The 23572-nt window shown below is 37.7% G+C and overlaps 1 protein-coding gene across 2 annotated transcripts; it reads left to right on the top strand.

Annotated features, from left to right (window-relative positions):
* Positions 1-883: 883 nt before the first annotated feature.
* On the top strand, positions 884-22427 carry COPS2 (COP9 signalosome subunit 2). Of its 2 annotated transcripts, none has more exons than XM_032123401.1 (13): positions 884-1066; positions 9819-9932; positions 10977-11054; positions 11625-11750; positions 13079-13168; positions 13286-13363; positions 14210-14384; positions 15376-15554; positions 15696-15748; positions 17786-17883; positions 19674-19756; positions 20827-20885; positions 21673-22359. In XM_032123401.1, the coding sequence occupies exons 1-13, from the start codon at positions 1013-1015 to the stop codon at positions 21815-21817; spliced, it is 1332 nt and encodes a 443-aa protein (XP_031979292.1). In that variant the 5' UTR covers positions 884-1012; the 3' UTR covers positions 21818-22359. The 2 variants fall into 2 exon arrangements, with proteins under 2 accessions (XP_031979292.1, XP_031979290.1); XM_032123399.1 differs by having other exon boundaries at positions 939-1066; positions 13058-13168; positions 21673-22427.
* Positions 22428-23572: the final 1145 nt, after the last annotated feature.

Here is a 23572-nt window from a genome sequence, read left to right as displayed (position 1 = left end):
CTTTGCTTATGGCAAACACAGCCCAGGTAAACTGTCCAGCAGCACTGAGTGAAGCAAAATGGAGCTGAGCAGTGCTGCCGGTCACAGCAATGGGCTGAGCTTTCACAGGTCAGGTTGGACGGGACCACCATGGGTCATCTCGTCCAACTTCCCTGCTCAGGCAGGGTTGTCCTAAGGCACAGGATTGTGTTCAGACGCTTCTGGAATATCTCCAGCGAAGGAGCCTCCACAACCTCTCTGGGCAATCTGTTCTGGTACATGGTCACTTGCACAGTAAAGAAGTTCTTCCTCATGTTCAGGTTGGCCTTTCTGTGCATCAGTTTCTGCCCATTGCTCCTTGTTCTATTGGACGGCACCACCAAGAAGATCCTGATTCCATCCTCTTGACACCCACACTGCAGTTATTTATACATAGGTCCCCTCTCAGTTGCCTCTTCTTGAGGCTGAACAGGCCCAGCTCCCGTAGCCCTTCCTCCTGAGAGGTATCTCCAGACTCTTGGCCAACTTAGTAGCCCTCCGCTGGACCTGCCTAGGAGTTCCATCTCTCTTTTGTACTGTAGAGCTGATAACTGCACACAGTACTCCAAGTGCGGCCTCATCAGGGCTGAGTAGAGGGGCAGGATCACTTCCCTTGATCTTTCCGACTCTGCCGTCCAGAGATGCGCCAGTCACCAGACCCGTAGGGGATCCGGGCTGGCAGCGCCCACGCCGGACACACGGCGGGCGCCAGCACGGCGCACTCCGGGCAGCGGCAGCGCCGGCCCTGGGAGGCTCCGGCGTGCAGTGCCCAAGCCCCGCCCGGCCGCCGTTGCCAAGGGCCGGTCGCTACCAGGGGGAGGGAGCCGGCGCCGGGGCGGCGCGGATTGGGCTCCGAGCGGCCCGGGCCGGGGGCGGGAGAGGCGCGGGCGGCAGCGGGTTCCGGGCGGAGCGGAGCCACATTGGGCAGCGCCGCGCGGGGTTCTGGGAGAAGGGGCCGTCCCCGCCGCCGCCCCCCGCCCGTCCTCCGGCCAAGATGTCTGACATGGAGGATGATTTCATGTGCGATGATGAGGAGGACTACGATCTGGTAGGGCGCGGGGCGGCGCGGGGGCTCAGCGGTACAGCCGGGGGTGCCGCCAGCGCGGCGCCGCTTCGGGCCGCTGCTGGCGCGGAGCGCCCGCCGCAGCAGCCGCCCCGCCGGGTGCTGCCCCGGCAGGGAGCGCGGACATCCAGGATGAGTTTCCCTCCCGGGGAGGAGGATGCGGGCAGGGGCTGCGAGGGCAGGGCGCTGCTGTCGGAGCGGCCGCTCGGCCGCCTCTCCGCGGAGGAGCAGGCCAGCTCCGGGCCGGGCAGGTGGATAGGCCCGGGCTGGTGCCCCGGCCCCGGGCTGGCCCCGTGTGTCCCCCGCAGGGCTCACGCTGAGGCTCCGGCGGGCTGCCTCCTTCCCTCTCTCCCCTGCCCCGGCCCGAGTGTCGGGCACGGAGTGAAGTGATAAAGTTGCCCGCCCTGCTCCTCACCCGGGACTGCGAGAGGCCCCTGGGGGTAGATACTGTTCGTGTGCTTGTGTGAGCAACAAACTGAGGAAAAAGTAGGGAGAAGAGAAAGGGGGGTTAGGAGAAATGGCCTCGCGGCCGGTTTCTGATGCAACGCGCCGAAGGGTGCACTAATTTCTAACTTTTTGTCCTTATAGTCTTCGTGACCTTTCTGCCAGTCCCTTCTTGTTTGTATTTGTAAGGTTTGGGGTTTTTCCTGTTACATTTAGTTAAATGTTGACATCAGGTTTTAAGTTCTTGAAGTTAAAAAAAATGCTGCTTGTCTGATTAATTATAATTATATTGCTGATGCATTATATTGGAGCTTGAGGTTTGCTTGTTTGGGTTTTTTTTTTTGCTTTTCTGAACTCTGATTGGATTTTTGGAACTAGAGACATTTTTTAAAAAACCTATGTATGGTTGAGGCTTGAGAGTCTATTTAATTCATTTCAGCTAAACCAGTATTGCAGTTTCACTGAAAAACTCCAGATACTTGCTTTGGAAGATTTGGTTTCTGACACGTTATTTGGTAGTCATTGCTACTTATTAATTCACTTAAAATATTTGCCTGATTTTATCTGGAATAGTTTCTGGGCAGTTTTTGTTAGGAACTGCTCAGGATTACATTAAATATAGAATAAAAGCATCCACTTTTGGTTTTGAGGTGTTTTTTCATTCTTGTGAGAGTGCTTGTTTGACAGGCATTGTCATCATAACCCTACGAGCTGCTTGTGTCACTATGCCAAGAACTGTTCGTGTTCCCCTTTCAGTCCATGAATGACTTCATATACCTTAGGGACAAAGTTACTGAAGGAAATACACAGACACTATTAAAAACATTTTGTTCTAAAATTATTTCCCATTAATTTTCATTAACACTTTTTAAATTTTTGTCCTGATTTGAAATACTGTGGTGTTTTTTTTTCCATGTGACGCAATCAGAGGAATATTAAACACAGCGGAATTCATGTTCCATACCCAGCCATAGCGTGAGAACTGAGAAACCATTTGAATTGTATTTCTGAATCTATACAGATGTGAATAAGAATGCAGCTCAAACTTACACTGCTTTATGTCAGTTTTCTCCAAGAATAATTGGTCTAATGCTTTTTCCTATGTTTCTTCTGAAGTACTTTATTTCTCACTGGAAAAACCTTCCTGAAACACCTTGCTTGTGGCAGATTTCAGCTTCTGACTGTAGTTACTTTTACTGGAACATTTTCATTGTCATTAATTACTCCTAGCTCAGACCTTTCAAAAATTTTAGAATACTGCTTGTAATAACTAGGACCTCGTTAGGTTTTTTTCTTTTCAGTAAGTAATTCCCATGTAGAGCATCAAACTAATACTTAAGCTACAATTTTAAAAATTTAATTTCAGTTCATAACTGATGGGATAAAAAACCCAAGAATTGAAGAGTAAAAATATTCCAGCTAGGCTAGTTTCAGCATTCTGGGACTAACAAACCATGATTGACTGGTGTTTTCAAAAATGCTTGAGGCTGTTATTGTAGTGTTCCACAGAATTGTTTCAGAAAAAAAGTTAAGGGCCCTGAAGATAGGGCCTGATTTCTTCCTTTCATGTTGATATCTAATTAAATTAAGAGAAGACTGTAAGGGGGATGCACGATTCTCAAGTTGAGTTTAATGGCTTCTGCAAGAGGCTTTGCAACAAAAGAATGAGTACAAGACATAATACTCATATCAGTGCAGAATTGAAAGTAAAAGAGCACATGTGAGTGCTATGAATACTTTTTTGAGGAACGGGAGGAGAGGCAGTGATTACAGAAAGAGTCAATGAAAGAAGTAGCTATTTTGTCAAAATATGGTGAAACTAGGTTCAGGTCTCCCAGGGTAGCTGCCATCGTAACAACAGCAGTGAAGGGTCCCCAAAAAATTAATTTTGTCAGCTTTTATTAGAAGTGATTATGGCTGTTCCTCTTCAGTGTGCACTTGACCTGCTGATTATGTATCACCATTCAGTTAAAATTTTCTTAAGTATGCAAATGTTTCACACTTGAACTGAAATGTGAGCAGATATTCCGAAGGCCCAGCTCTTTCCCAGCTTCATCATGGAATTTTATATAATTTGAGTAATTACTACACTGTTAAACAATTGAAGACTATCCAGGTTGTACTGGATTGTTTCTGTTTAGCTTTTCAGTGGGTAAAAAGTCAAAGTTTTACATGTAAATGACCTTAGCCACTCCTATAGAAGTTTTGTTTATTCACTGGAGTCTTGGTACCAGGAAGAAATTCCATTTATATTTATGGGTGGATGAACCTAGATTCACAATTTACTAGTAATGTGCTGTGACAGCTTTGATTATAACATGAATTATTCCACTTTATGCTTCAGTGAACAGAATAATGTTTACTGGTCATTATGAAAGCCACTCAATTTTAATTTCTAGTTTGGTGCTGCTAGGTGCCTTACATGATTTCAGTACAAGTTCTTTTTACTAGATCCAGCTTGAGGGTGGAGATGGACAAAGAGAGAAGGACCATTGTAAATTCCATTTTTGTTTACGGTCTGGGACAAAAGACTATGTTTAGAATTGACTTGGAGGCTAAACTCAGCCTTCCTCCAGAAATTGATTCTTCCAGGCACAATGACAACACATTGACAGTTGTTGTAGTACATCTACTGGATTTTTTTGTTTTGTTTTAAATAAGGAATTTGTGGTGTTCTCAATGAGTCATCTTACTGTGTTCTGAAATTCGACTTTAAAATTAATCTGAGGAAAGGTTGGACAAATACATTTGCTGAGCAACTGGTCTTTTTACGTTATGGAGTTGTATTATTTCAGTGACTTGTAGAAGATCTGTAAACAGTGCCAATGAACAGCCATCAGCTGGCACCCTGGTGAGATGGCTGCAGGTTCATGAGGATCGGCAGGACTCAAGTACAGGGAGCATCCCTTCAGATTAATGAGGATTTCCCGTTTCAGGGTGTGATGATATTAGGAAATAGGCAGTCTTACTACTTATTTCAAGCTACATGAATTGGCTCTTTCTTTCCAACTGGGTGAAATACAGTCCATCACAAAAGGAATTTCTGTATGATACTTGATAAGCAATCTCATTGATAGACAGAGATACTATTCTTTTATTGCTGGATTTTAATAGATAGAGGTGAAATTTCATGCAGATGTTATCTCCTCTTCCCAATTGCTCATATTTCACTATTACCATCATTTAATGAAATACATATATATGTTGCAAACAAGAAAGTGGTAATGCTGCAAAAACAGGTATTCAGATCTAGGGAAATAGCAAATCAAGCAGATCCACTTGGCCCTCCTCTGTTTCTTTGTTATGTTTAATTACAGTAGTATGTGATTTTTAAAAAAGTGAGCTTCACAGAGGACATAGGATGTACTGTTCTCTGAATTAATTATTGTTTCATATTTTATATGGATTCAGCATGTGTCATGATTTTTTTTTAATGCATTCTCTTAAGACTCATCTTCAAACACAGAATTAATATATTTGAGGCTTATTTTGCTCATTACCATAATGTCTCAGAAGGAGGTATTGAGGCAAAAAGCCTGAGAATAATTATTCAGTAAATTCTTTCTGTCTAAACATTGACAAGTGTCAGTAAGTTCTGGTTTTTGTTGGCTTCTTTTGGCAGTTATTTAAGGCTGTGTTCAGAACGGTGATCTCCAGGACTTGATATGCAGTTGGGTGTTAAACAGAAGTAAATTAGACCTAAGTTATGCTGAAAAATGGACTTTCAGAAAAGGATTCACATAACTACAGGAGAGCTGCACAGCAGAGGTAGAAAGAGAAGGCACTTTTTTTTTCTGTACTCCTTACGTGTCATAATACCAGGGTTTTCTTTCTGCAGTCTCCTGTCTCATTTCTGTGCATCTTCCAGCTGAAAAACATAAAACAAAGGCAGAGCACTGTCTTTCATAGAACTCTTGTGACGCCATTGCAAATTGCTGGTTTCACAGACTTCTATTCCTGGTGTCAGCCCTGGTGTGAGCCAGCAGGCACTGGATGACTTGCAGAGTTAGCGAGTAGCAGCAGAGGAGCAGAGACCTGGAACGTGGAAAAGAAACCAGGACTCCCAATGCACGGCTGAGCGGTTGCAGACTTCTTACACAAATTGCTCTCTTGTTTTTACTCTCAGGGTTTGCCTCTGTTCTTTTCCTCTTTGCTCTTTTGCATTCCAGCCTGATTGCTTTCTTTATATTCATGTGCCTGGATACCAACTGGCAAATGCACATAGAACCTGGTAGTTGCTATTTGTCCTGGTGCCTGTGCTCCAGGAAGAGCAAATGCAAAGAAAGTTGTGCTTAGCAGGCCTCCTAAATGCTGTGGTTATGAAACAAAGTTAGCTGAAGTGAAATCAAATTTGTACCAGACTTCTCAGAAACAATTGCACTTCATAAAAAAATTAATTGTTTGAGTCAGCCAAATGGTTGAAATTTGGTAAAATTACCAGCAATTGACAATTGGCAGTAATAAGTATTTTAACAATGTCCTTGAAAGATAATTTTTTCACAAAATACTCGTATCTTTGTTTTTGTTCATGTAGAACTTTACCAGGTCAGTGTGCCACTCTAATCGGATAGAATGCCACACATCTACCTTCAAATGTCACTGATACACAGTTACGGTCTCCATGTCCCTGTCCCTTATTCTGGCTGTGAGCACAGGGGCTGTGCTTCAAGGCATTTAATCTCTGGAGGCCACATGGACAAGGCTCCTGCCACAGTTCTCGGAAAGCAGCAAGGAGGCAAACAGAGCAAACAGAGCACTGGGCTGCTGCAGGGAGTGGGAAAGGGCATGGACAGGGAGGGCCTGGGAGTGCTGGGTGCCGTCAGCCTGCCTTTGCTGCTGGAGACACTGCAGATGGATCCGTGCGCTAAAAAGGATGACTAAAGCTGACTCGGGTGAATTGACTTCTGTAGCTGCTCATTTTAGAAGCTGAGGCTTAATGTTTTAAAGCTTTATCTTGTTTACTGGATAAAATTTTATGAAAACTTAATATGTAACATAATAAAGACTTCTTCATTAGATTGGTTTCTTGATACTAATTTAACTTTTATTAAAACTGTTTGAAAGAATGGTGTTCCAGGCAGAGTAAACTCCATCAGAGGTTTTACCTCTGTTACAATTGAGCTAGTGTGGAATTTCTATTCCCCCAAAAAGTGATGGGATGGGGTTGGACTGAATATAACTGACTACATGTAGAAAATGCAGATTTTCAACACAGCAATGCTTAAACAATGCCTTATTTAACTGCATTTTTTCAAACTCTATCAGAGCTTTCTAATTTCTTGAGTTATAATAATAAAAAAGAATTGTTTGTTTTGATCCTCTGAGGAAGGAAGAACTCAATGGGTTTGAAAGATCAGTTCTATGTACTCAGACAGCTCTTTTTTTCATTTGTACTTATAATGTTGATGTCCATTTGAAAAATATCACCAGGATCTTAGTTTTAAAAATTCCTAGGCCTTTTACTTTTTTAACATCAGCTAGAGATAAATTATACCATCCAGCTGCTTTTATATCTCCAAGTTCTAATTAAGGCTGTTCGTCAGTATGCAAATTGTTAGGTCTGGATGCTGTAGTGGAGATTTCTAGAGTTATGTAGAAATCCTATTTGTAAACCATATATTTCTACCTAATTTGCAACAAACTTCATACCTAGAAGGTTTGAGTTGGGGAAATTGTTCAGGCAGGAACCAGGCATGTTAAAAATGATGGTGAGAAAAGGCTAGGCTTTTGCTATCTGAATTTATTGTTAAAAGAACTTTTCTGTTTTTAGAACTGAGAAGGAAATTAGTCTTTTTCTTAATTGGAACTTTGAGGACACAGCTTTATACTTTCTTCCTTTTTTGCTTTTGGCAGAAGCTTAATGTTCTCACATTTGTATCCTACAGCACTAAGCCATCTCTGCATCAAAAGAAGACAGAGTGCTCGTCCTTCTGAATTTATCAGCACTGGCATAATTAGCATCAGTGCTTGAAATAAGATGCAGTATCTACAGGGATGGGGTTTTTTTTTTATATTGTCTAAAGATTAATGGCATCAGCTCATACTTAGTTTGAGGTTTTAAAGTTTTCTTCACAGCCATTAAGTCTAAATATGTCTTTTAAAGTAACCAACTTACATTTTCTGGAAGTAGGAAAGCCTTATCTCCCTTGCAACTTTGAGTCCATATTGTCCTCCTAAATGTGATGTGAGGCAAATAGGCATCAAATGAAGAAAAAATACAGCTGTGAAAACACAGACCAGTACCTGTGATGCATTTCAATGCATTTCCACTGGGGGGGAAAAGTTATTAATAGACTTAACACTTCTTTATTATGTATTAATATTATGAAAGGATCTTTATGGGATATTTAAGTAGCATTGAGAAAAATTACCTGAAAAAAGGCTTCCTGCATGAATCCACATCCAGAATCATTGCCAGAGCTAAGATGAAAGTTCAGATGTTTCTGGCTTGGGGCTAACGGAGCACATTGTCTCCTAAAAGGAATTAATTTAGTTTGCTTTCCTTTTATCTTTGCAAATAGACACTTTCGCCAAAAATATTCCCCACTGTTCAAGTTAAGCATAAACAAGACATCAGCTGATTACACATCTCTTAAGTGCTGTGTTGTTTAATTTGTGGCAGCCTGTATATTCACAAGGTGCTTGATACAGCTGTTGACATCGTGTGTATGTGCTCATAGCTGCTCCATTGGACTTGGGTCAATAGGATCAGGAGTTTACAAAAACAGGCTAACCAAAATGAAAGCCTGCCCAATGAAATAAGACACTTGCTTCCTGTTTTCTTTGCTGTTTTCAGTATCACATTTTTATAGTTCTGTGGCAATTCAGAAAACAGGTTTGTGGAATTCACAAGACTTTTCAGTCCATTCATTCTCACTAATGATAGTACTTTGTTGGGTGAAAATAAACACATACTTGGGCAACTTGCCTACATGTTACAAATAGAAACATTAAAAAGTAGAAGGACAAATGCCTCAAGTACCATGTTTAATAAAATTTGGTTCGACTGTGGACTCCCGTAATTAATTTTTGCTTTAGAACTTCAGAAAACTTAAACTTTGAGAGATCTGCTTGCAGTGCAGAGAGGAGAGAGCTGATTTAAAACTTCTCTTTTGCCTCATCTTTTTTCATTCCTTCCCATGGTTTTGGAGGAGTCCATTAATAGTAGGAATATACAAATGAACAAAAGAATGAATGTGCCTGACAAAGTACGGCAAGAGTAAAATCCACCTTAAAGGAGGGGACCTGAATGTGCATTGCTTATGTTGTAACAAGGGAAAGTTACTCTGACAACAGTAACTTTGAGATTTAAACAGTTTCTGTTAAAACAGTTCATCTCCTAATAGCCAAAATCCTGTTCAGAGATGTTAGCTTGAAAATGCAGAGGTGTGAAGTGGTTTTGAATCGTGTAAATATCAAATGAAATTATTAGTGTTTTGTAATTTGGACGTGCAGCATTGCCCTTTAGCAAAAGAAGATAAAATATGCAGGGGTTTTTCATCAGAAGAAGTCTCAGAATACTTTTTAAAAGAAATTAAGTAGTAATTGTTAGAAGTAAATACTTCAGTTTGTGTGGCACTAGTGTACATGATGGATAATTATTTGATTAAATTATTGTGCCTGGGCCTCACTCCACCATCTTTGGCAGCACTTTTAGCATTTTCTCAATCATCTCCTGCTTCTCAGTGCAGAAGCAGCTGGTGTTATCGTCATTATTCTTTTTTTTAATTTCCTTAGACAAGGATGAATCGTTATGGCATAAAAAGGCAGATTATGGAGAGATTCATGGAAGCGTTTGATACCCTCCAGAGCTGAATCATTACTTGTGTGGCAGCTCAGCCAGAGCCTTTTCTGTGGCTAGCAAAGGCTGGATAATGGAGTGCCTTTAGGAAGACCAGTGGGCAGCATGTTCTCTCCCCTCCCAGAAATGACCTGTGCTGTTGGGCCTCTGTCCTTAAACTCCAGCACTGGCAGAATTTCAATAATACAATCTGTACTTGTCGTAAAGGTGCAGCTGGTAGAGTTATGTGTTCATTAATCCAGAAAGAAATCTGCTGACAGGCAAGTGTTGGTGGATGGTGAGTCTGGCCTAGTGACAGGCCAGAGACAAAATCATCATACGGGTCCATACCTGTTACATGCTCTAAAACCAAACACTGCCTGTTAAATATACAAGCATTCTCTGTCAGTTTGAGTAATAAGTCTTGCTATCTCTTATCCATTTTCAGCAGATTATTAGCTATTCTGAACCTTTTTTTTTCTCTTGATTTTTTTTTTTTTCCTTAAAATGTAGGAATATTCTGAGGACAGCAATTCTGAACCAAATGTGGATCTGGAAAATCAATACTACAATTCCAAAGCTTTGAAGGAAGATGACCCCAAAGCAGCATTAAGCAGTTTTCAGAAGGTGTTCTGTCTTTATATTCTATTTCTTCTTTTTATATTAATTCACATTTTAAAATATTTTACACCATTTGAGTTATTTTCTGAAATTTTAAGAGTAACATTTATCTTTTAAATTACTAGTGTGCTAAGTTCATTATTGAGCATCTTAGATTCCTGGCTGACTGCCTTTCAGGATCATTCTTAGGGATAATAAATAGGACACAGTATAGTCTTATCACAGATCTGACTTTTTAATCTTCAGGTTTTACTAAGTTCATTAAATAGTTCTAAATGTGTTTTCATGTGTCAACAATAGAAACCAGATCCATTTCGGTTTTTTAAATGAAATGGTGTTTTCCCCAGTGTCTTATGTAACATTATTTGATACCTGTTTCCAAAGCTTTAAATGTGTAAATACTAAGTGACACGGAGTTTCTTCCTCTCAGTTTTAACTTTTTAATGTTTGCCCGCTGCTATGAGAAAGCAGTATGTTAGATGTAACTTTTTAAAGAAAAAATAAGATTTTTGCATCTTTTAGCTTATTTATTGTGGATAGTAAAATTATATACATGACTTAAAAAAACTTTCTGAAGTTTTTACTTAAAAAACATTTCCTTAATTCCTATATTACATTAAAACCTAGAAACATTTCTCCTTTGTGAAGGAACTGTAGAAATTCAGAAGAGCTTTTTAACTTCATTTAGTCAAAATTTAGTTGACTCAGTTTTGCAGGAGGTGTTACAACTATTTTTGCATATGTATTTATGGAGTGGCATTTAAATTTAGTGTTTGATATTAAAGTGTTTGCTGTTAGACAACAACAACAAAAACTATATTCACCCTCCCTACATCAGCTAAGTTGGGAAAACTGGTAAGATACACGTCTCTCACTAACTTTTTCAATAATACCAGGAAAGAGTAAAATTGAAGAACAAGGCAGAGTTAAACATTACTTTGTAAGGAACGAAGTGGGGGGTAAAGGCATGTATGGGATGTCTGTATTTTAAACAATTGAAGTTTGAATAAAGCTTTTATAAATATTGTTTTAAAAATTCTTTTATTTCAGGTTTTGGAGCTCGAAGGCGAAAAGGGAGAATGGGGATTCAAAGCTCTGAAACAGATGATTAAAATAAACTTTAAACTGGTAGGAATTACAGCTATCACTTGGGAGTAAATGGCATAAATATTTTTGATCCAGTGGCTATGACAACTAAATCTACCAGAACCTGTCTTTTGCAGCCTTTAATGGCTACTATAGATATGGCAGGGAAATGATGTGGTGTTTGCAAGTCAAAGGCAAAACGGATGCAAAATAACTGCTGTAGTCAGCTGGCACTTCATGCAAGTGTGAGGCTCAGTCCTTGCTGTGCTGAGGTATCACACCACTGGAAGTGGTCCTGTTTCTCTGTGTGTACTACACCAGGACAAAACAGTGAAAAATTTATATGCTATGTATGCAACCATTCCAAAGAGTTGTATGGCCAGTTCTGTTTTCTTCATCAAGATGAGTATTTTAAATGTGTGTTCCATGCAGTCCTGAAATTATTTCTGATTCTGCAGGTTATGAATAAAGTGGTGATATGGAAGTTTTAATAGCAACCACTACTGCATTGTCTTTCTTTTCTGCTTTTTTTCCCCATATGTACACTTGCAAGATATCTCAGTTTTTAATAATTAAAACAAAAATTATAATGTGATTTTGTTTTTCTTTTAGACTAACTTTCCTGAAATGATGAATAGGTATAAACAGCTATTGACCTACATACGGAGTGCAGTTACAAGGAATTACTCTGAAAAATCCATCAATTCTATTCTTGATTATATCTCTACTTCCAAGCAGGTTGGATCATCAATTCTTTCATCTTCATAGTTTAGTCTTGCATTTTTAACTATGGACATCTTTTGTGTTTGGTTTGGGCTTTTTTGATCTTAATAGAGGAATTTTGAGTATTCATTTGCTGTCATATGTAAAAATATATTTCCTACATGTAGTGGATTCTGTTAACACAGATAAATCCTCATAAACTTGTTCTTTTTTTGGCAATATTTACCTGGAATTTCTGCGCTAAGAAATAAGAACTTTTTTTTAGCATAGCTACACAATATTAAGTGCCCTCTCAGATACAATTTCTACTTAAACAATGCTTTTTTTTTTTATTTTGGGGGAAGAGGGGAATCTTTGCAGTGAAGTGTTGGTGTGAAATGCTGCCTGTCCTGTGCACTGTGCAAGTGAGGTACATGTCCATAGATACACAGCCCAGCTCCTTTTCTTTTGTGTTGGTGTAGAAGCTTACAGAGAGTAGGAGGCTCCCCTCACTGACTTCCTGGAAGTAGCACCTTCATATGGAGGATCATTGGTCTTTAGTGCTGAGTCCTTGGTCATTATCACAATCCTTCCTGTCCTGCTACCCTCAGAAGTGAAAGCTGAGTGATGCATTACTCCTCAGGTCTAAAGATTGTCTTAGACTGTCCCTTCCTGGCAGTGGTCAGGATCTCTAAATGCAGTTGAGCCAGACCTGGAGGGACAATCTGGAAATCTTAACTTGCTGTATAGTCACAGATTGTTACTCCCAAAGGAACAGTGGCCATGAACAATACTAATGCATTCTTTGTAGAACCCTTGTAAAAGGTAACACTCAGCACTTTGATTTCCATTTCAGGTGTTGTATTTTTGGGTTTTATGCGAAGAAGCAGTTTGATGCTCTCAAAAGCTTTCTTTCACTCAACATTGCTAGTCCAGAAAGAAGAAGGCATCTTTTCCTTTGACCATTTTCCTCACTTTGTAAAGCATATTTTCTTTTTGATATGTAAATTATTTTTATTCTTTTAAGTGGCAACGATATTGCCTGTGTTTGTTACACAACATCAGAATTCTGTTCCTTGGTTATGTAAGATGGGTTTTATAAGGTGGCTTTCATTTTTCACAGATGGGTACAAATCTTAAAACGTGAATACTTTTTAATTATATCTGTTTCATGTAAGAAAAGAAGTGTAGTTAGTTTGCTTACCTTAGAAGCTCTTTGCAATTTAAATGCAGACATTCAGTAAGATGCAGATACCTTTCTTATTTTGAAGTTCAAGCATGCACTTTTAGTTTGTTCAGATTGACTTTATTAACAGGTACAAATTTGCTGTTTACAATTATAGAATTCTGATTTTTTATGTCAGATGGATTTGCTTCAGGAATTCTATGAAACAACACTTGAAGCTCTGAAAGATGCTAAGAATGATAGATTGTGGTTTAAGACAAACACAAAGGTAAAAATATGTAACTTCCTATTTTTTGCTTTTGTTTGACACCTTCAGCTAATTCTTATAAATTATAATTGTGAAATTTTAATAGACCTCAGTACTTTAACTTTCTTTTCATTGCAGCTTGGCAAATTATATTTAGAACGAGAAGAATATGGAAAGTTACAAAAGATTCTGCGTCAGCTGCATCAGTCATGCCAGGTACCTTTATATTCTAAATCACTGTGGCTTAGTAAACAACATTGATGCATTGATTTCTTTTTTAATACATCTGTTGTTGGCCTTTGAGGCATTTTGCTGAGCTTTAGTACAGAGGGAAGAAATACTGTGCCTGTTTTAATTTGTTATCTGCTTGATAACATGAACAAAAAACCCTAGGTGTTTTATTCCTTCCTTAGAGACGATTTTAAAAAAATTATTCACAACTGCTGATTAGGTTTCTCTTCAGGTGCAAGGGTGAGAAGCACATATCAGTAATCTATAATGCACAGACATTTATTTTGAAATATACCAAAGATTCCAAGTGAGCTTTATTCAAAACAAAAAGTAGAGTTGTTACTTTCCCATCCGGAAGAGGAAAAAATAAATTAGCCATGCAGCCTGCTGTGCTTGTTTGTGACAATTTTCCTCCTTCAGTATGGGAAATAGGTTACAAATATCTGGGAAGTGGTTCTGTTAGAGGCAGCAGAAGAGTCATGTGTGTTACCTATATATATGCATGCTTTTGTGTCAGTCGTTGTATTTATATACTTAGAGTGTGGCTTAAGGAAAGTGGAAAAGAATTAAGGTTAAAGTTTTGAGGAAAACGTTTAATTATTAAACAAAAATACTGACATTTTAAATACAGGGCTTCAAAACGTAGCCTATGGTAATTTCTTTGGGCACTCTGTTTTCTGTTAGTTGTATCAAAATTTCAGAGTTTCAGGAATATTCCTGTTTTTGACAGGAAATTACTGAGAGTATTTGGTTATCAGTGTTTTACTAGTAGAAAACTGAAATTGCTGTTCTCTTGAAATTTCACAGTATTTATTACTTAATCTGTCCTAGACTGATGATGGGGAAGATGATCTAAAAAAAGGTACTCAACTATTGGAAATCTATGCTTTGGAAATTCAAATGTATACAGCACAGAAAAATAACAAAAAACTTAAAGCACTATATGAACAGTCATTGCACATCAAGTCAGCCATTCCTCATCCGCTGATCATGGGAGTTATCAGAGGCAAGTTCATCTCGAATTTTTCATTTGTCTTCTGTTGCAGAGATTTTGTTTCATGAAAATCTGATAACCAGTGGATTTTTCCAGTTCCAACTATAAAGACAGAGGCTTCTGTAGATTCACAGTCTCATCATCTGCTTCTTGCAGGACTTCAGCTCTGCAGTTCTGGTGCCCAGGTACCAGAGGCACTGGTCAGAAGGGCAGCTGGCTTCATAACTGTTAGGAGAGAAACAGTAGAAAAGAAGAGGAAGACTTGATGTTTGACACCATGGCAGGCAGCAAAAGATAAATGCAAAGGCATCTGCAGGGGATAAAAACAAAGGCTTGACAGGACTGCTAGCAGAAGGGACTGCTGTTTTTGCAATCCCCTTTTATAAATTTGTGTCTCACCTCACTAAAACTCAGCAGGAACCAAAGAGCTTTAAGATGTGCTTGAAAATATTGTTTATTATCTGCAGTAATGAATTGTAGTGGAAACACGCCGTGTGTCTTGTAAAAAACCCTTTCTTCAGAATACTGCTATGCCTTCCTCCTTCCCCTGGTGTAGGCACTGCACAGACAATCAGGCAGTAGTGGATACTTAAGAAATAAAAGGATACAGAAAGTATTTCTCATTTTTTCCTGTGTAGTTTTGCTCAACAGGGAAAATTTCATAAATATACAAAGTATTGCCCTTGAAATGGAGATAGAATTTATCTCTGTTTTTGCAGTATTTTTACATAAGGGTGAAGTAATTATTGGCTATGAGGATTAGTGTTCTTTACGTTTTATGGTGTGGGTTGGGTTTTGTTTTTTCTTCTTTGGAATGGGTTTATTCAGATGGCAGTGCTGTATGTAAAGGCCCTAATGCTTTTTTTCGTAGTGATTTCAGAGAATGAAATGACTTCTGAAAATGTTTCAGTAATCTATTTAGAAATAGCATGGAACTTGAGTACAATTATTGTAGTCAGCAACAAGCACACAGTGTTCCTTTTCATCTGTGTTTTCTTTTCAGAATGTGGAGGCAAAATGCACTTAAGAGAAGGAGAATTTGAAAAGGCACATACTGATTTTTTTGAAGCATTCAAGAATTATGATGAATCAGGGAGCCCCAGAAGAACCACTTGCTTAAAATATTTGGTCTTAGCAAACATGCTCATGAAGTCTGGAATAAATCCATTTGATTCTCAGGAGGTATTTTTTTTTCTCTTTCCTTCGCACCCCCCCCCCACATCCCCTCACCCTTTTCTAAATATACAGAGAAATTACCCAAAGCATGGAAATGGGAAAAAAAAAAAATCTAAACTTGCATATTATGCTTTCTGTTCTGTGTAGGCTAAACCATACAAAAATGATCCAGAGATTCTAGCAATGACGAATTTAGTAAGGTAAGATTTTAATTTTTCTGGAGAAGAGAACAAAAAGATAAAAAGAAAAAAGATTCAGTGTTCAAACCAGAAAGGGAATATTTTTAGAAATGGCTTTTCTCTGCACAGTTAACAGCTATTCATAAATACTGGGCAAATATTTGCAGACTGTTTTTCTTAAGAAACTTACTATGAGACCCCATAGGATAGATATCATACTATGTAGGAGTACAAAAACTGTGTACTTCTGTCACTTTATGCTGTGACAAAAACCTCATTTCTCCTCTTAAATAAAGTTGTCCCATATTGTACTGCAACTGGTGTTTTTAGGCTTTGGCTGACTACATAAGAGAAGCTGAGTTTAATGACATCTCATACCAAAGCCAATAGAAAATTTTGATGCATGGATATGTCATGATTTCCTAATTTAGGAATACAAAACTTGACTCTTGATGATCTCCCCTATCCTTCAAACATGTGAAAATCAAAAGAAAGCCTCATTACCTCTTACAGGCGACTGTGAGAACTTTTAGTGTATTATGGTCATTAGGTCAGTGAACTGAGGCAGGTTTTGTACCCTGTGCTTTGAAGCTCACCTCTTGCATCCACTCTGTCCTGCCTTTGCTCCTTTTCCCATCTTTTCATTACATAAGAAGTAATCTCTGCTCACATGTTGAAACAATTGATCCTGCCTTGGAACAACTCTTGCTCTGATACTGCTGTTGTACTGTAGCATGGTATACAAACAAATGATTTCTGAAAGTGAGGATATTCATCCATTATTGACATGATATTGAATAAATTAGTTGGCAGTTTATTAAGGGAATATTTCCAGTGATTCATTCCACTTTAGATGTGTTTTTTGCTAATTCGCTGTCATAGTTTCATGTGAATTCGAGGCAGAAAGAATTCCAGATGGCCTTACCCAATCTGATTTTGTTCATATTTCTAATTTATGTCTTTTATCTTGACATTTGAGTGTAACTACTTCTTTAAAATTAATAATGCAATTAAAGCAGGGTAGATAAGAAATATGCAGAAGATAAAATTAATTTCAAACAGTTATATTTTTAATCCTTCCTGTACTCTACAGTGGGAACTTGAATGCTTTACAGATGATAAACAGTGACTTCTGAAATAAAAATAAAATATACTGAACTGAAATTCCTTTTCATTATGAAGTAGAATTTCCTGGTTTCATGTGGTACAGTCCATGCCACTCACTAACTACTTACAAACTGCTCAAGTTCTACCATAAACTTAACAAGTCTTTTTCTTGGCCATTTTAATAAAGGATGAATCTTTTTCATCCAGTTTCAAAACAATTTTAAAATGTACAGTATATGAAGGACAAATAGATGTTGCTGTTAAAATGCTTGATGTTAGCATTAAACAGAAGTTGAAAATTTTGTTTTGAGACTGTTTTTCAAGGAAAAGGTCTTTCTTCAGAGGTTGCAGCTCTTGACATTTAAATGATGCTGTGGTGCCACCTCCTTTTTGCAACGCCTTCTCACATGACAAGACTGACTCATGAAAGGATATATATACAAATAAGCTATAAATAAAAATCTAAAAAGTAATATTATGCCAGAATTACTGATGGATAATCCTGGAAGTCCGGATTTCTTTCATCTTCCAGTATTTTTAGCATTCAGCTTAAGATGGGACATTGTAGAGACAGCAAGAGCCTTCTAGACTCTTTTTAGCTCTTTGTTCCATAAAGTATGACTTCATGAAGCCAAAATTCATGTAATGATACTTTTCAAAACAGGGTATTTAAGAATAGCTTCTTAAAGTACAAAAGTTTTGAAACTAGAGTGCACTTGTGGAACAACTAAATGTTCATACTAAACTTCAGTAAATGCTACTACAATTGAAACAGGAGAAAGGTCATTTCTGTTGCATTTCATCTTGAAAGAGTTTTTGCTTATAAAGGTTCTGAATATAAGTAATTTCCACCAGTGCTTAGTACATGTTTTTTTAGACGTTGTGGAACATAATCTTAGAGTCTGTTTAACTTTTAAAATTAATAATTCAGTCTCTCGTTTTTTCCTGAAGTGCCTATCAGAATAATGACATCACTGAATTTGAGAAGATTCTGAAAACAAATCACAGCAACATCATGGACGATCCCTTCATAAGGGAGCACATTGAAGGTATTCTTGAAGGCTGTTTTAATCATTTTTGTTTTCACTACTTAGTAAGTTCCTTTTTTTTTTTCTTTTCTTCCCCTCACCCTGGCTTATTTTTCTTTTTGGCACTAAGAGTTCTTTGTAATTACTTGTGGGTGATTCTTTTACAAGTTATTTAGGAGTTGGTCAGGGCTAACTTGCATCCAGGCATGTGGCACGACGGCAAAGAATTGCAGGAATGATGGAGAAAGTTCGAGCAAGAGTGGATATTGTAAGATAATATCTATGGTGGTGTTAAGGCACTTGAGTATTTTGAGTGTTGTTTTTGTTATTTCTTTTTTTCCCATTGGAACAGTGGAATGAGAGCAACCCTCACCTGTAAAGGTGGGTTGTAGCAGTCTCATCCAGTTTGATGTTTGCTAGTTTATAAAGTTAATTTTCTGCTTCAGATTAAAGACAACATACATAAACAGTGTAATAAAAGTTGCTCTAATAAATATGCAGTAATAGAATATGTAAAAAGAAACATACTTTTTATTTATATCTTGTAAACAATGATTGGAGTTATAGTACCTGTGCTTAATAAGATAGGAACACATGAATACATGCCTTTCTGTTCCATTAGCACGACAAAATAGTTACCTCATCCATTTTTCATGTATCTGAGAAATGAAGAGTCTCTTCACTTTGATATAGTTCTCAGTTCCTCAGGTTACTATTGTTTTCAAGAGTAGGTCTTACTGTGGCATTGCAAGATCATTTAGCTGGATAGTTACAGGAAAGAAAAGAGTTAAATCCAGAGACCTGGTTTTCTTGTACTTGTTGTTTGTAAAAGAGAACTGGGCAAACAGCAGGGGAAACTAAATATAACCCACTACTGCTGTTCCATGCCGACTGCTGGTGAGCTGCAAAGTCTTATAGGAAGGCCCTGTAAGATTAGAGCTGGATGCTTGTGGAGGAAGGTGTGAGAGGACTGCAGAGCAAGAGAAGGACAGTGGAATCAAGGCATTGAAGAGAATTTGTGTCACTCCTTATATGCTACTGATGTCTCATTGTTTTCACTCTGTAGTGATACACGTGTTCATGGTTAATGTTTACATACCTTACCTCGTTGTTTTAATCTCCATAGTTTTATTGAGACACATAATTTGGTGTTCAGTGGTATTTTATTATATAAACAGTCATTGTTTAAACATGTAAAAATGGATCTAGCTTTTCTGTTAATTTGTTATTGTAATTTATGCTTTCATTTTATCCCAACTGTCTTTACCAATGTAAAAATTTATAAACCAATGACTGCACTACGTTATCTAACCAAAATCAGCCTGTCCATGCAGACTGTTTTATACGACTTCAGTTCCTCATCATAATTACACCATTAGGCCCTGCTCTTTTAACTTTAAATGGGACTATTCCCCATGAAGTTAAATGCACAGACATTTTAAGTTGCACAGCCTTAAGAATACCCCTTTTCACTTTTGTACAAGGCATTCTAGCCATAAATCAGGGGGGCAGATATACCAGGCAGCGATCTCTATGATTTATCCAGTTAGCTTGGATAAATTAAACTTTTACCAGAGAACATGTTGCTCCATGTTTGAACAGTTTTCCACTCTGTCTGTCCACCTTCAGAGTTACCTATTGCTTGGATCCCTGGAAAAGGAGGGCCCTTGTTATTTTGCTGTGCTTCCCCACCCACTGAATTACTACCTTAAAAGGTCATGGTGCTTAGTGTATCTTTCTATATGGAGTGGTATTGCATCTTTATTTCAGTACTGTTGTTTTTAGAGTGTTTATTTTTTCTTCTCTTACAGAGCTTTTGCGAAACATCAGAACACAAGTGCTTATAAAATTAATTAAGCCTTACACAAGAATACATATTCCTTTTATTTCTAAGGTATGTGTCAGTGGAGCCTTGCACTCGTTTAAGTAAATGATTAACTGTGAATAAAAGCTTTTAAATAAATACAGTGCTTCCAGAAATAGAACATCTAAAATATACTCTAAACCATAAAGTACTAGTGATGCACTGCTGGCTGCTTTGCAGTGCAAAAATGTAAATTTCAAGTGTCATCCAAATGCTTTTTATAATATGTACTATGATATACTTCTAAAATACTCAGCTACCATATTCTACTCGGTGTAGAAAATCACATTTCTGAAGAAAAGTGAGATTTGTATAATTGAATATGTAATTATAAACCTAAATTTTATGAAGGTAAAAATGAAAATTTTAATTCCTTTGGTTCATAAGCTATTTTAATGTTTGTGTTGTATGAGTTACAGAACTGTGGTAGTTGAACAAACCAACTATTACCATAGAACCTCTGATTTCACTGCCTAATCTGGAAAGAACAAAATAAAAACCCAGTGATAATCTATGAGTATTTCCATCTCCTGTGCATCTGTAATTTTGCTTGCAAAAATTCACAGCATTACAAAATACGTAATGAAATATTAGAGATGCCTCTTTTTTATCCTTAAATTCTCTGTAGAACTCGGTATGCTTTTTTTTTAATCTAGACTTAACACTTGCAGAAGTTGCTTGAGCCAGAAGATGCAATTACATTTCTAAATGGTTTTGAGTGCAGATCCATTCTTTTCTGATAATTATTTCTTATTTTATTTCCTGGGTTTTTGTGGTTGTGGTTTATTTTGTTGTTGTTTGGTTTGGGATATTTTTTATGTGTTTGTTTTTTCAGTAAGTCAATAAAGGAAGTCACTTTTGGAGCTTCCAAAATTTTGCTTTAGCCTCTTCAGCTTTTTCTGAGAGGTCACTGGTCTCTTCATTCTTGGCCATGTGTCCTTTGGGTGGAGGTCTTTTGCTTGATAGACCATTATTGAATTGATACTTCTGAACAGCAAGAAACAGAGGTTAAACCAAATTCTGTATAGGAAAATAAAGATTGGAGGTTTTTAATGTTGCAGAACATGGTAGCAGCATAATGAGTTTTCTTTCTGTTTCAGGAGTTAAACATAGATGTAGCTGATGTGGAAAGCTTGCTTGTGCAGTGCATATTGGATAAGTATGTACTTGATTCTTGATTACTGATCTTTGATTACTTTAAAATAATCAAATTTTAGAAGAAGCAACAAAACAATATTTTGGGGCATTGTGATAATACTGGTTGATTCTAGAAGTGAAAGGTAATGGTGCTGACTTTGGATTTGCTTGATTTGTGAGCAGTAAAATATGTTTGAAAGATGAGAGCCAAGAAAAATTTATAGAGAGATTGAGTGCCATCTTTTTACTTTAATTCTTAATTGCATAATAATTTTCCTGAATTATTATGAAATTATAGAAGTTGTTATTCTTAGTAATTGCTGCTTATACCCATGTATATTTTTGAGTATTATTTTCAAGTTGACAGATCGGTAGTTTGCTCTCCTTTACAAAAAAAATTTAACCACAATTTGTAAAACCTATTTTTCTGGAGGGTAACTTGTTACAACAGCTACAAAAATATAATCCATACATGGGCTTGTGTTGTTTGATTTCTCTTCACATCGTCTCCATTTTTAACTATTCTTTGACTTTCAAGAACTGTTTATATCATATTGCTTCAGACTTTGTGTGGATCATAGCTAAGCAGATAAAATATGCATTGCCCAATGAATTAGTTCATTTGATTTCCAGTCATGATGACAGCTTAATAGGCAGTACTGCCCAGGGCAGTAATTATAAAAGTGCTGAATTTCGAGATGGACTTTGTGCCTCTCGTGTACAAGACCTCTTATTTTACCTCTGATTTCTTGTTAGCTCCTATTTCCATGTCCATAGGCAGTTTATTGTTTTTGTTTATTTACTTCTAGCACTATACATGGCCGAATTGATCAAGTCAACCAGCTCCTAGAACTGGATCATCAGAAGAGAGGTGGTGCACGTTATACTGCGTTAGATAAATGGACCAACCAACTAAATTCGCTCAACCAGGCTGTAGTCAGCAAGCTGGCCTAACAGAAAACAAGCTTCTACAAACGTCCTTAAGGCAACAGTGCAGTGATGTAAACCTAAAAAGAACTGGGAATGGCAAAACTACTGTCGGTTGGTGTGCCCTGAAATTATTGGAGTTATGGCAGAAGTGCTTTTTTGATCAGCTGGTTTGTGTTTTGCTGCTGCATTTATCCCAAGAAAAAAACAGCTTTAATCTCCAGAAGAAAACCAAAATGCCACGGGATTTATGCTGTATTGACATCTTGCCCTAAACATACAACATCCTAGTAATTTGTCAAGGGGCAATTAATGACCAGAGAGAAGATTTTTGTCATGATTTTAAATACACTGACACGTTACTGTTGGTTAAATTTAAACATGTTTTACCTGCAGAAATTCTCTCACAGAAATAACCTGCAATAACTTGAAATGCTACCCTTTTGAACACTTCCTTTTCTCATGTATAAATTGAAATGTTTGCTGCATTTTGCAAAATGTCAATTCTCCAAAAATGTGTCCATATATTTCTGTACCTGCAGTGTAGTAAAGGTTTAGAAGAAACCCCATAATTATAGTGGCATACTGTCACTTAGGTTTCAAGCAGCAAAATAAACAGTGCAGTTCAGAAATTGTACAGTTTGTTTCTTGATGTGCTTTCATTATACTTGAATTTTACTTGTGTTATTTTTAAAAGAAAATAGGTATTACTTGATCTCATTTGTGAAGGACAATAAGGAGATTCTAAGTCTGAACTCATTGGTATGTGTGCTGTTGATTTTTATTTTTTCTTTTTTTCCCCTTGAAATAGTGAAACATAAATAGCGTGTGATGGCACACAAGCAGTGCCACACACAGACACTGTAACAGTGGAAAGAAAAATCTGTATGTAGAGTAATTAACAACACCCCAAAAATAATGAAAAAACCTAATAAATTACAAATGTCCATCACATACATGCAAGGCAGGCAGCATGGTAAACTCAGTGTTCTAGGGCAGGGTTTAAATTGGTAACAGGGTATAATTAAATAGGATAAAATTAACTTCAATCTGAAGAATAGTTACATCCCTTAAAAATTATTTTGCTCTGCATTGTCAAAGCAACTAATTTTTTTTTCCTAGTGTTTACACCATAAAACTTAATGTGTACCATGAGTAGCATGATGCTGCATCTTGGGTGAGCGTTTCTTCTTTACTCATTTTTTTTTACCAATAGGTGTTTTTAATTTATCCACTTACTTAAAACAATAGTAAAATTTAAATTTTTAAGCAGAGTTTTTTCCCTTTGTACAATCTATTGGTAACATTTGACTATAGCACCTTGTATTTTGTTTCCTTATAATGCTGTGATGTGTAACATAGTCTTTAGTTTGAAAATTCCAGTAATACCTGGTGATGTGAAGTTGAACTTAACAACACTGCACAATCATTGGGACCCTTACCTACAGATCCAGAGACTTTATTTTGGATAGCAAATCTTGCAAGGTTCTTCCTGCCATGGGGACAAGGGATTGTCACAGCTATTTCAAGGTTCTCCTTCTCATGGAGACAGGGGACAGTGACAGCTGTTTGAGCAGGTTTCCTTTCTCTGCCATCTCCCACCACCCTTGCAGTGGGAAGGAACAACTCCTCTCTTCTAAAGGAGGGGGAAAAAGAGAGCTATGCATAAACCTACAATCACTGAAAATTAAAAAAAAAAAGTCTTCTTGACTTTGTCTGTTGCACCTGATGTAACCTTTTCCTTCTCAGCTATGTCTGCTGGGGAGGCATTTTCAGATTGTT

This window comes from Corvus moneduloides, chromosome 13 (assembly GCF_009650955.1).
Source record: "Corvus moneduloides isolate bCorMon1 chromosome 13, bCorMon1.pri, whole genome shotgun sequence".
Taxonomy (NCBI): domain Eukaryota; kingdom Metazoa; phylum Chordata; class Aves; order Passeriformes; family Corvidae; genus Corvus; species Corvus moneduloides.
This window is presented reverse-complemented; position numbering and strand designations above follow the sequence as displayed.